Source organism: Podarcis filfolensis (genome assembly GCF_964270895.1).
Source record: "Podarcis filfolensis genome assembly, chromosome: 10".
NCBI lineage: Eukaryota > Metazoa > Chordata > Lepidosauria > Squamata > Lacertidae > Podarcis > Podarcis filfolensis.
Window position 1 is genome coordinate 57218451 of NC_139612.1, and position 14296 is coordinate 57232746.

Sequence of the window (14296 nt, forward strand, 5' to 3'; positions counted from 1 at the left end):
TTCATAATTCCATTTTGTCTTTAACTCTGATTGGATTGTGAAACTCTGCCTTGTTCTGGTAATTCCATCAAATATAATGAGATGGGGCTCATGCTGTGGAGGTAGCAGAAATAGATGGCATTTCCTTGCAGGGGTTGGGATTGGTGATCCCTAGTACAGTATCTTCAGTTTTGTTTTAAAAATTCTCAGATGGGTTGGGAAAGATCTGTTTTGAAGTATAGGAGTTGTTGCCATTGAAAATAGATTGGCTAGATGAATTGTTAACCTACCTCAGTATGTGGCAGTTTCACAAATTTAGAAATATTCACCCTTGGTTAGGAAAGTGTATAGTCTGCAGGGTTTGTCCTAATCATCATATAATACAGTTTAAGAAGTATTGCCTAGAATTTGGCATAACTTGTCACTTGAGATCATTTTTGTGCTGTACATGAACTGCTTCTGAGTATTTTAAATGGACCATTTTAAAATGAAGCAGAATTACAGTCAGTGCAATCTCAAAAGAGATTTCAACACTTTGATTTTGCACAATCTGAGTTAGATGTTGTCAATATAGCATGTTTCTCTGGTATAACTTAACTATTTAGAATAGTTTTTAGGGGGGGAAATAGTGTGTTTCCTTTGGCAAACAACATTTTGATATTTTATTGATTTATTAATGGTTTGCTGAACAAAAAAAAATTACTTTTGTATAGCACATAACATTTTTAAATTTAAATTCCAAAATATTTACCTGTTGGTTTGATATGATTTCCTGCCCCTGTTTTTGAGTGATGAAGCCATAAATATTTTTACAACAAATCCATTTTTCTGTAAAGCTGTATTGATTGTATCTTGCAGAGAACATAAGAACATTACTAGTTTTGATTATTCATGATAGAAGACACTGTGGTGCCTAAACATTTCTAGAGGCTGAAGACTAGAGTGCAAAAAATATAAGAGGTGTTAATTTTTTACAATTAAACATCCAATAAAATAATAATAGCATGGTGTTAAAAAGTCATCTACAGCAACAAACACGTTTAAAATTTTTTAAAAAGATAATAAACGGGCAAAACTGTTATATTCTGGACTTTGGGAGCCAGAAAAACCCATGTACAGAGTTCTGTCAGTACAGGGAGGGGTGGCTTATTTTTCCCCTCCTATGTCATAATGTCATTTGTGTTCCTCATCCTAAATGTGATTTTTGGTATATTAGTATTATACTGTTCATTCACTTTGTATCTGCTAGGAATTGATAAAGGTACATGCACTGATAGCCTCTCCTGTACTGGTTTTGGTATTTTTGTTATTTTTGTCTGGTTATTGCTTTGCAGGGATGTGCTTTGCTTTTAGGCATGTTCATCCATTACACAACACAGACTTGACTTCTCCACCCACAGCAATCCATTTTTTAAATAGTGAGTAAGAAGCAAGAATGCCTCTGGAAAGAAGAATCAAGTGACAGGTCTAGTTTGAATACGCCTTGCCTGATTGTGTTTAAGAACAAGCTGACAGTGGCATAATTAAGATGGTATTTTTGTGCACATCCTGAGAGCAAGCAAATACCAGTTTCAGGAGTTAGGAAAGTCAGAATCCATTTTCCAAGCATCATTAACTGCCCTGAGTTCATGTACCTAACATCTGATGGATAGTATAAGTCAGCCTTCACCAGCTGGGCTGGCTGGGGCCAGCCAGAGTCGTCGAAAACATCTGGAGGGCATCACATTGGCAAAGGCTGATTTAAGGCAGGCATGTTATCTAGAGCTGTTGCAAATGTGTACCTAGCTCCACTCCAGGAGGTGCACAGAACGTTTGAATAATGAGCACAAGACTGATTGTATTTTGTGATGCACTTTGAGGGAATGAGGATTTAATCCTTGCACAAACTCTGTAACTTAGGCCAGTCCTATCCACAATTGATCCTCATGTATAATCCAAAACTGTTGGGTGTGCAATGGGGCTAGGCATCTCTAAATAGGATGGTAGCTTAGTGGTAGAGCACCTGGTTTTCATGTAGAGTGGTGCTCCAGGTTCAGTCCACAGCAGCACCCATCAATATCACCATCTGAAATCCTAGGGGGCCACTGCTAGTCCATGTAGACAATACTGATCTAGATAGATCAGCTGTATAAGGCAGCTTTGTCTGTTTCCTGTAGTTTGCATCTGAGATGAGCTTTTGACTGGAGACTGCTCCTCTACCAGCTCTGATTCTAATGATTTGATTTTGTTTTCTTAAAAAACTTACCCCAGTTGCATAGCATAAACCAGTGAAGTGTGTGTGAAGGAGTGGGAAATCTGGGGAGAGCTGAAGAAAATCATACTGCTTGCAAGTAAGGTAAAGGGACCCCTGACTATTATGTCCAGTCGTGACCGACTCTGGGGTTGTGGCGCTCATCTCGCTTTATTGGCCGAGGGAGCCGGCGTACAGCTTCCGGGTCATGTGGCCAGCATGACTAAGCCGCTTCCGGCAAACCAGAGCAGCGCACGGAAACGCTGTTTACCTTCCCGCTGGAGCGGTACCTATTTATCTACTTGCACTCTGACGTGCTTTCGAACTGCTTGCAAGTAGTGTGGCTTTTAAAAGTGGGAATTATGCATGCATTTGAATGGAGCATTGAAAGAAGCTACTGCATGATGCCCACAGCAATTGCTCCAGGTTTAAAAGCATATAATAGGGGTAACCAATGTGGTGTCCTCTAGTTGTTAGACTACAATACCCATTCATTCCTGATCATTGACCATGCTGCTTGGGGCTGATGGGGGTTGTACTCTGACAATATCTGGAGGGCACCATGTTGGCTACTCCTGTATATTTTGGAAAATGCTGATAGGGTCAGGTCACTAACATTTTGTTGTTGTTGTTCTTGCCAGTTTGCCCACAAGTCTCTTTCTAAAGATTAAAAGTTCCCAGCCATAACAGTCCCTGAATATCTTTGCTACCTATAAGTAGTAAATACAGTAAGTATTAGGTAAAGGTTTAGAAGGAAGACAAGTGAGATAGCTTCTGATTTCTTCTCATGAGGGAAAATAGAAAGCTTTGTGGGATGTTCTAATCTGATAATTTATTGAAGGTCAAGCTATTTTGCAGGGGGAAATGAGCTAAGCTTTGAGGAAAAATGGCTCTGTAGGTCTTACAGCAGGATTTCTTTCAGCCAAAGGGCCTTGTGTCAGGGGTAACAAGCAAGAGATATTATGCTAGTTTCAGGTCACATTTCTGCTACTCTAAAGGAGGGCAAAGAACAAGCCATAAGTGGACATGGCCTTGTGAGTTCTGAGGACCAGAGAGGCCTGGAGGTATATATTTGGTCCCTATCATTGTCTTACAGTGATAAGTTTATGTGTAGAACATCTATCAGCACACAGGCGGTTGCCAATCCATCTGCTTCCTCATATCAACCGTTGAAGAGTACTGTATATGATGTGAATCTGCTTTCTCTCAGAAACTACAAGGGTGGTTTTTTTTTTTTTAATGTTGTGACACCGTCTATATTTCTGACATTCAGAGTTGTTTTCTATGGTCTGTGGATACTAGGATTTGGAAGTACAGTTTAAAGGACCTGTTACCATGCCCTGGAATTTAAATAAGTGGTGTGCATTGCAAAGGTCACACTTGCATTTCTGTGCAGGAACTGTATCCTCTCACTTCCTAACACCTCTGTCAGGGTTGTCAGTTCCATGTCTGACTGTAGTTCCATGTTTTTCTTCTCCATCTTTAAATATATTGTTAGGAGGGCAGAGATTCTTATGTTTCAGCTAGTTTACGTAGCAGTCTTGTAACTTCCAAACACTATGTATACTTGGTAAAGTAGGGAGACCTGGAATGATGTGAACCAAAATGTAGCAACTCTATAAATGTTGCTGCAACATATATCCAAGGGAAGAATTTAAAAAACAACCAAAAAACCCTTCTTTAATTTAGTTTTGTGGATTTTAAGAAGTTGGTATGACCTCTCTTATTTTGTTTTATGGCAGTTGAAATACATACCGTAGCTGTGGTGACAAAGGTAAAAGTGATGTGGCTCAGTGGGGCTTAAGTCATGACTAGCTTGTCCCATTGATTTCAGTAACACTAACTTAGACCCCATTCTTCTACACACTTATCTGCATGTAAGCCCCATTGAACTCAATGGTATATTGAGACTTCATTCTGATCAGGCAGATAAAGAATTGCAATGGCAGTCTAAATCTGACCGAACAGAGATCCCAGTTTGGCCTGTGAGGCTGTTTTCCCCAACCCACACGTACCTCCTTTCATCTGTGATGTCCAGTGAGAAATGTGTGGAGGTGTGGCTGCCAGTGTGTGACTGGAAACCTTAAAGTGTGCTTCAAATTGTGACATTGCTGATTTGCAGTGAGAGCAAGCCGGCTAGGTCAGTTGCACTGAGTTCCCCATGAGGAACTCAGAACTGTAGCCAACCACTGCAGATTATTGGAGCTTGAACTGAACGCATTCCAGCCTACCTGTCACAGATGTTTGGCAGCGATGGGGACTGATTAAGATCTGGCCTGTTGAGCCAAAAGGGTTCCCCACCCCTCCCTGGTCTATATCCTTGCTGCGTAGTTTTTGGTGGGGTTTTTTAGGGTTTTTTAAAAGAAAAGATTTGGAATTGTATTGCCTATTGTAATGGGTCAGTTTTACTGAATTGGGCCAATTCATTTAATCAGCCATCAAAATTTCATCCCTATTATATTACAAATCTGATGGGAGGACCTAAATGGTTGTCCCAGATTTTTTTTCTCCCTTTTTTTTTTTGCTATGGAATAATTTTTCATTCTCTCATGTAATTATATATTTAGGGATCCCACCCAACCCCCATTTCATCATGGCAGATGGTATGGCACCCACCACTCGTTTTGTTGCTGCTGTCAGGATGTGATTCATTTATTTTTTTGCCACTGATTTTAAAAATAGGATAGATTATGGAAATACTGAATTTCCTTTTTAAATTCCTTGAACAGTAGGAGCCTATGTGGCTTTTTGGGGTCTCCTGCTCTTTCCCCACATGCTTTCCCCCTCCCCACATCCTTGGTATAAAGCATGCATAACTCGAGTTTTACCACACAAAATCTGGGGAAGTATGGTGAACTTCCAGAGGAAGTTGGTGATGTCCTCAATTTTAGTGGAACACTGTGATACTGATAAATTTTTACTACTATTCTGAATACCTGGTAGTTTTCTTATTAATTGGTTTAACAGTCAGTCGTCAGTCTGTTTGTACCTAGAGACAATGCAATCAGTGTCATTCCTTTCTTCCCAGTCAACAGATGTTCTGACCTTGTGATGAACTCTTCCACACTTTTTCAGCCATCTTTCAACAAATGTCAGACATAATTCTTCACAGGAAAAAATAACTGATTTTGATGGTGGAAAGGGTCAGTATAGAGACCCTTGTCATCCAATTCTAGCATGCCGCTCATCCATATCTTGTCTGCCAAAATCCATTTACCAACATAATTGTCCCTTTGCAGTCAGAGCATACCCTGTGACTCCTAGCTCTTTCTAAGCTAAACCACTTTCCCATGTCCTATTTTTGGGATAGGGAGATCTCCAACCTATGAGCTGAATCAGGCCTACCAGCCCTCTCCATTTGGTTTGTGAGGTGTTTTAGGTGAGGCCACCCCATCAGGTGTCGGGCAGGTAAAGACATGGCTGGGCCGAAGTGGATTTGCAGTCACTACTGGTTAACTCATCAAGGGCACCAGCACAACACATTGGAAGCCCAAACAATCAGGGATTGCATAGCTCAGTGTGACCCATAGTTATCAAACTTAATTCACTGGGGGTTGTCCTACCTGCACTCCCAACCCCCCTTGCACCCCAAACTTATTTCCCCTACATCCTGCCTGCCTAAATGTCTGTCACCCATGTCTGCTTCTTAAGCAACCACCACCCATTCCACACCCTTCTCTGCCTGTCAGACAGATGCACACCCCACACCTTTTTACCCTGGCTGCTAATTTAAGGGAGAGGCTAATGTCAAAGAATGCACTTGCAACTCTTGGTAGGTCAACCCTTTTCCCTTTTAAGAGCATTGCTTCCTTGCCTTGATGATGTTGTAATGACCAGTGTGGTAGGTGTGACTGCATTGGGAACCCCAGGGAATCTATTAAGATTCTGGGCATTATGTTTTATAGACCTGCTGAAGAGTAAGTCCATCCCACTTGTTATATTAAACACTAGATTTCCCTTCAACTAGCAGGGATAATGTTAACCTTTTTGCCTGTGACTGTTCATGGGCTCCTTTAGGCAGGAGGGCAGGTTATAAATTTAATTGATAAATAAAACCTGTAGTAAGGAAAGGGCATAGTTGGTATACCAATAAGCATCCTTGCCACCAGAAGGATCTAGGAGTACCCCAAAACTATGCACCTGTTTTTTTGAAGAAACAGGTGCAGTTCTGTCCAGAACTGGTGAACTAGCAGACCTGGGAGCTGCTCACCCATCGATTCTCTCCTTCACCAGGATTCAGTCTGTTTGTTGGTCCTCATCCAGCTCACCATTGCATTCAGGTTACAGTCTCTCCTGAGGCATGACATGGTGTCCCAATTCTCATAATGACCACTCCAGGAAGTTTCATATAGATATTAAAGAGCACTTGGGATAAGATGGTGCCCTGTAGCATTCCACCACGCAACTGCAAAGGGGCAAACACATAATTTGAGGCCTGAACATATTGTTGAGCATGAACAGAAAGGGCAATCAGAAGTACCGGAGAGACATTTTTCTATTTGCATGTTTGAATCTTCACAGAAAATAAGGAACCAACACTTGTTGGAGAATGGAAACTGAATATCTTTCTTTCTCTTACAGATGATGATCAGCTCCAGGAAACTATGTCTTCAGAAATGAAAGCTTGTACCTACTATAAACAGTGATCGGCCTTAAGTAGACTAGAAACTATAGTCAAGAAACTTCAGAGGAACTCGTCCTTACCTGGTTACCTTGCATCATAAATTCAATCATGTATGGAAGTGCTCGGTCAGTTGGTAAAATTGAGCCAAGTAGCCAGAGTCCTGGGCGTTCACCAAGGCTGCCACGATCGCCACGGCTGGGCCATCGTCGAACCAACAGCACAGGTGGCAGTTCTGGAAGTAGTACTGGGGGTGGCAGTGGCAAAACTCTTTCTATGGAAAATATCCAATCCTTAAATGCTGCCTATGCCACTTCAGGCCCTATGTACCTAAGTGACCATGAGAACGTGGGTGCAGACACGCCTAAAAGCACCATGACTCTTGGACGATCTGGGGGGCGTCTGCCTTACGGTGTTAGGATGACTGCTATGGGCAGCAGCCCCAACATTGCCAGTAGTGGGGTTGCCAGTGATACTATAGCATTTGGAGAGCATCATCTTCCTCCTGTCAGCATGGCATCCACAGTGCCTCATTCACTGCGCCAGGCGAGGGACAACACTATAATGGACCTGCAGACACAGCTCAAGGAAGTGTTGCGGGAAAATGATTTACTACGCAAGGATGTAGAGGTGAAAGAAAGTAAACTTAGCTCCTCCATGAACAGTATCAAGACATTCTGGAGTCCTGAACTCAAGAAGGAAAGAGCCCTGAGGAAAGATGAGGCATCCAAAATAACTATTTGGAAAGAACAGTATCGAGTTGTCCAGGAAGAGAACCAGGTTAGTAATCTAAAGAGAATTCTGCAAGGGAAGGGTAGATACAATTGTTTTAATGAATGTGTTTCAGAGAATTTCCCTTGGCAGTCTTGAACTTGAGACAAATTCTTCTATTGATCTAGAGTCAGTATATTCAGTTCCAAGTAGCACCATGGAACATGGAAAAGTGATTTTTCTGTTTCAGATTTTGTATCCACATTGCAGCTATGTTAACAGGCATGTTCAGAGTCCGTCTTGGGGGCCTAATCCGGGCCATCGGTCTCAACGACTTCAACCTCATAAAAAAAAAGCTCAGCAACTTCAATCCTTAAAAAAGCTCAACAACTGTGGTTGGCCCTTTGGTCGGCCCTCATCTGGCCCTCTTTGAAAAAAGTTTGGACACCGCTGGCATAAGAGAACAGTGAAGTGGGGGGAGAGCATCCAGTCCTTTCCCGTCAGTTCACTATTCCAGCTCAATCCAGTATAATTCTAGGATTCTTTGCGAGAGTTCTCTGTAAGGAAGTGAGCAGAAGATTTATATCTTTGTAATGTGGAAATTGTTGGATGTATTGGGTACTAGGAATAGTTAGACACTTACTCAGCAAATATTCCTGGAAGTTTGTCAAACTGTTGTGTGACACATGGTTGAATATTTAGACTCTAGATTTTAAGACTTATAAAATTATAAACAGTATGGAGAAACTGAAGAGAAACTATTCCCTTTCTCGCTGCATTTCAATTTGGTTAAATCCACTTGAATCCAGTGGCAGTATCTAATGAAGTATTTCTTCATAATACACAATTTGGTTATAAAATTTGTTGCCGCAGGGTATATTTTTTAATACTAAGATGTACATCTTGCAAATACTCCTTGCATGTTGTAAAGGTGTGTAGGGGACAGTTGATGAAAGGCTTCCTTTGAAAGATAGTCGGAGTTTCTTTTGACAAGGTCAAGGTCTTACAATATTTTCAGAATAAAGCCTAGATTCATATTCAGTTGAATATATTTGTTTATGTAACCAAAGCAATTACCTTTCGAGTATCCTTCATGCACACAGGCTGGAAATACTCTTGGTGGTTTTCTACCAGGTGTAGATTGGAAATTTCTCCCTACTCTCACCTTTTATGTCAGCCTTCCAGGGTTTGTTGAAAGGTACCAGTGGCCCATTTCCCTGGCTGCTCCTCTGCATTCAAAAGCTTGTTACTAGAAGTGTACCCAACCTCACATGTCCCTACAATGAATGGAAGATCTACCTCCCCTAATTCCACTTGGTTAAAATGAAAACTATTTTATATGAAAATTTGAAATCTGCTAAACATAATGGGTGATCCTTGCTTCCTCACAAGTGCCTTTGAAATTGTTATTTAAGATTTTCTAACTTAGTGTAAGGTTTTTTGTTTCTTTTTTATGCTATCTTTTCCCTCATGCCCATCCTTAATTTGAATTAATCTTTTGATTTTGAATCTAGGATTATTGTATACTTTTGACAACCAAATAATTTTTCATACTACATTATTCAACCGGGGGTGGAGGAAGTAAGGGGAAAACAGACAAGTTGTGGTAGCTGCCCCCTACCTGGCTATAAATTAATCTGCAAGTGTTGGAGTTCTTGTCTGACAGGAGCTAGTGTTAATCAAGAGAATTGTGTCAGACCAGTTAGTCAGTCTCCACAATTGTTTGTCAAGAACCTAGGAGTAAGTGGTGTATTAAGGAAGGAGAGAGTGAATATAAACTGCAGGATAGTGTCTAGTTTCTTCATGTAGTTCCAAACTATGCATTCAGTATATCTGAAGAAGTGTACATGCACACGAAAGCTTATACCCAGAACAAACTTAGTTGGTCTCTAAGGAGCTACTGAACAATTTTTTAATTTTTTAATTTATTTTGTATGCATCAGAATTCTCTAGTTCACAGTTCAGATAAGGAAAGTACAGGGTGATATGCATTGTTGAGAACCAGTGTGGTATAGTGGTTAGAGTGTCAGACTAGGACCGGAAAATCTAGTTTTCAAATCCTCTCTCATCCATGTAGCTCACTGGGTGACCGTTGGCCGGTTATACCCTCTCAGCTTAATCTACCTCTCAAGGTTGTTGTGGGGGTTATATGAGGAGGGGCAAACCATGTAAACCACTTGAGCTTCTTGGAGAAAATGCAATAAATTAATAAATAATGTTAGTCATACTTGGATTAGATCCATTAAAGCCAATGGACTTAAGTGCATTGATTTCAGTGGGTCTGCTCTAAGTATGACTTAGTTTGATATAACTCATAATACATGGATAAAGGGCAAAATCTAAAAGAATGATTTTACATTTTAAAAGGACTGTCCCTAGAATTAGTGAACATTTTGTGGTTGATTAGAATTTTGGCTGTGAAAGGCCAACATTTTTTTCAAATACTACTTTGGAATCTGTCTGAAATGACACCTCTTGAAATCTAAATACTGTAGTAATTGGAATAAATAGGATGCTTTGGAACTTTGAAAGTGAATATTACTTTAAAAAATAGAATTGTCTTTGCATGTAAACATGTGATTGGTTTGTGGGTTTGTTTGTTTTTTCTTTGTTTGTTGGATCACTGAAAAGGTTTCTTACTTAATGAGAGGTGGGGGTATGGTGGCTTTCCTATATCCTATTTCTGTCATTCCTTACACCCATTCTAATTATTCATTTAAGTAAACTGCTAGAGCTTTATTTTCTGAGCCCACTATAATTACTACTATAATGGTAGGACGGTAGAACTGTAGTCCAAAAAATAAATGGCACTATTTAAAAGCAATGCGGAATATGTAATGAGATACACAAACCAGGCACGCTAATTAGTCCACCTCTAATTAACTTGTTTTATGCCATCTATATCAGTTGTCCATTTGTATCCTTTAGAGTAAATCTGATCAACCTAAATTTTATTATAAACAGATTTTTCCACCTAGGGCTTTGGACTAGGGATTTCTTTGAACTAAGTTGCGAACACATTTCAGCCTATCAGTTAATCTGATAATTTAAAAAATATATCTTCAAGGCTTTTGGATATTATCTTGGCAGAAATGCAAGGAATAACTGAAGGACACATTCCAGATCTTAACTGGTTACTATACTTTTTTCCTCTTAGATGTGCAAGGTTTGTGACTTTCTCAGTTCCAAACATGAGTGTACCAACAATATAAGCAAAAGTGAATATTCAGGGTCATTTTATATATGAGTTCAACCAGCTGATGGGCTGTGGGATCTGGGATGATGGGAGCCATAGCTCCAGGAACATCCCTATCCTAGAACCTTAGCAGGAATCTTGCCTCAGGACTTCATGCACAAGCACACAACACAACTCTGTTGCAATTGCTTTGTAGAATTTGCAGTGTGCAGACAGGTCTGTACCCTGAGTTCCTAGACCCTGCTTGCATAATAGCTCATTTTTTATTGTGAAAGGTATCTTAATCCATAGTTTCAAAGTTATGGGGTTCCTTTCACACCCTGTTTATTTAGGAAAATGGAATAACTGCGATTAGACTAAACAACCCTTGGGGTTACTTCCATCTCCACAGCTATGTAATTCTATGGATGAAGCATGTAAAGTGAGTACATTGAGGAGGGAGGAAATAGTTTCTGATGGGGAAGGTGGTTTCGTAAAGCTGTAACTCTACAGAACCACCACCTGGCTCATGAGTGGCCTCCATGGAGGACTTTTGAGGCTTCAGAATACCCCTTTCTGAACAGCTGCAGCCCAAGGCTTTAATTAGGTTGGCTGGTGTAGGGTAAAGACTCCATGGAGCCACAATTTGATTTGCATGCAGTTTACATTGACTATTTTGGGGAGCTAAGAACACTCCTTTGTGGAGAGCAGCATGAGAGCCCCAAGTCTTGGTTTTATGAGTGTTCCCTATTCTCCACTTCGTCAGCATTTATAGTCAAAATAATGCAATTACTCATCATTAATAGAAACACTGCTTTCCGATAACAGTGGGATCCCCCTGGTAACATTCAAAACTAGCTCTCAAGGGTCAGTTCCAGGGATTGGAAAGCACTTGCTGGATGCAGGCTTCAGCTGGATTTCATCTAACCTTCTGGATCTCCTTCTTTGGGCTGGCCCAAAACATTTTGCTGCTTAACATGGGGACAAGATGGCACCTCCACTATTCCATGGAAAAAAGCCAACCCAACTGATGGCTGGATCTTACTTCAGCACTGGCATTATGAAAAGTGAACCTGAGGACAGTGGGCTTCCTTCAGGCCATAGAGCAGGCTGTATGGCATAGAGAGCTATGCTCTCCAGCACCTCACAGCTGCCTCCTTTTCCTCAGTATCTGCTGCCTGAGGCAGTCACCTCTGCCAAGTGGTAGGGGCAGTCCTGCCTTCCATCCTTCCATTATTTAGCAGAGAACATCTGAGATGGGAACAGACTTTAATGTTGTGCAAACTGTTGCACCTCCTTCCTCTACAAGAAGAGAGGGGAAATCTAAGCAGAGAGGTAGACGTTTATTTGCAAATACACAAAACATCATGTGTGGTTTTTGCAACTGCAAACATGCAGTTTATGGGATGCAGTTAAATTTTAAAGCTTGAGGCTTTGAAAGCAGGACTTTGCATTTCAACTGTACATTGAAGTTGTTTACATTCTCCTGGGATTACTGAGTAGTTCTTGTTTTTTCTGTCACGACAGATTAAAGTGTGTTGGAAAGCTTTTAAAAGTCTGTAGAGAAAATAGGTGAAATTTGAGTGGAATTACTTTGAATTAAATATTTGCTTCTGTTTCCTTTGGATATAGCTTTGTGCATCTGTTAAGGGTCTGTATGTGGGTCTGGCCCCACCTACTATTGGCCCTCTGCCCAAAAATATTTCCACGCCCATGTCCTTGGTGTGTGGACTCTGCCCCCCACCCCTGCAAACTGAACTGTCTGCTGCTCATGCAGCAAGGTAGCTTTTCCTCTTGTTGTTGACTGACTTGTCTTTACTGATTAAATTGGCACATGATCAATTATCCAGGCAATAGATTCAGTCTTTGCACTCAAAATGTCAGTTTGATTTCATTAATGAACAGTGCACTGATATACTAAACGGTCTGGGTATATTAGAAGATTCAATTACCAGGGGTCCACAAGTTTTCGTTTTCTTAAAAGGTAAAGGGACCCCTGACCGTTAGGTCCAGTCGCGGACGACTCTGGGGTTGCGGCGCTCATCTCGCTTTACTGGCCAAGGGAGCCAGTGTACAGCTTCCGGGTCATGTGGCCAGCATGACTAAGCCGCTTCTGGCGAACCAGAGCAGCGCACAGAAACGCCATTTACTTTTCTTAAGAGGTAGCTATTACCAGCCTTTTCCTAAGTCTTTTGCATGTGACAGGCCTTGTTCTGCTTCTACCTTCTGTAAATTCCCAGTGTGAAATGAAACAAGAGAAGGTCCCTTTCTTTGAGTTCTCTGACACAGAGGGATAAATAGGTACTGTACTTGTTTCACTCTTAGGAGCCTTTGCCGTAAGCCAGAAATGACATAATTCCTTTTTGTTTCTTCTCCGTTCCCCAGTGTTCATTGGAGGCATTGTGAGTTCTTGGCAACTTATAGAGAGCTCATGAAAAAGATCAGTAATACCATACAAGTTCCCCTGAATGTCAGCTAGCCTGAAAGTAACAGTCTTCCTCTGGTTTATATTGGCCAGTTGAAAGCAACTGAAAACAAGAATGGAAAGTTGTTTCCTGCAGAATGCCAACAAGGTGTTTGTTACATACCTTAGTTATGCAGTCTGCCACTAGTACCTTCTAGCAGAATGCAATGGACACCCTCTGGTTCCATTAGGAGTAGGGCAACTCAGTTGTTCAGTTGTTCTTGAATCTTGGATAATTTGTGCCCTGACTAATACTGAGAGGCATCGCCTGCAAATCTTTTGCAGATTTTATTTCTCTGTTGTCTAAAATACTGCGCACATGAGTATTGCCCTGTGTTAATGTCTCTCTCAGAAGTACAGTCATACCTCGGGTTACAGACACTTCAGGTTGCGTTTTTTAATGTTACAGACACGCCAAAACCCGGAAGTACCAGAACGGGATACTTCCGGGTTTCGGCGGTCATGCATGTGCAGAAGCACTAAATCGCAACCCGTGCATGCACAGATGCAGCACTGTGGGTTGCGAACGTGCCTCCCACACAGATCATGTTCGCAACCCGAGCGTCTACTGTATATTGTTACAAGGGTTGTGTGCTACACACAACCTCTGCTGAGCAGTAGCAAGATTCCAAAACATTACACCCAAATAATGTCCCTCTTTGGTCCTCTCATAACTTCAGTGAGCTTGGATCCAAAGCAGCAGTCAGTTATGGCCCCCAACCTCTCAATGCAGCCTCCTCAGCCAGCATTGCATGGCATCTGCCCTTCAGCCCCCCCACATGGAGCCTTCCCCACTTCCTGCTTCTCCTTCCCAGAAAACCCTTTGCCAAGCATCTCTTCCCCTTCTGTCTGCTCACCCGCCTTCTCCTTGCTATTCCAAGCCTAGTTTTAAGAGGTGATAATTTTCCTGTAACCTACGGCATTGCTCAGCATAACCTTGGCAACCTCCGTTGGCACAGACTCAAGGATTTCCATGTGATGAGCCACCAACACCTTTCATCGTGCTTAATGGCTTCTATCCCAGGTGAGGCCCTGGCCTAGAAAGGAAGCTTAGCCTGTATTTTTCCACTGGCCTGGCATCTTCCCTTCAGTAGTCCAAAAATTGGCTACATCCTA

The 14296-nt window shown here is 41.4% G+C and overlaps 1 protein-coding gene across 25 annotated transcripts in view; it reads left to right on the plus strand.

The window, feature by feature from the left end:
- The window catches only part of ERC1 (ELKS/RAB6-interacting/CAST family member 1), a 161255-nt gene that overhangs the window by 1412 nt on the left and 145547 nt on the right, over positions 1–14296 (plus strand). For all 25 annotated transcript variants that reach the window (XR_014538671.1, XR_014538672.1, XM_083572250.1 and 22 more), the window contains exon 2: positions 6791–7610. Coding sequence is in view for 23 of the 25 variants with exons in the window: in XM_083572250.1 (XP_083428376.1) it covers positions 6942–7610 (669 nt within the window). In the remaining 2 variants the exon portion in view is untranslated. The remainder of the gene's footprint in view (positions 1–6790; positions 7611–14296) is intronic.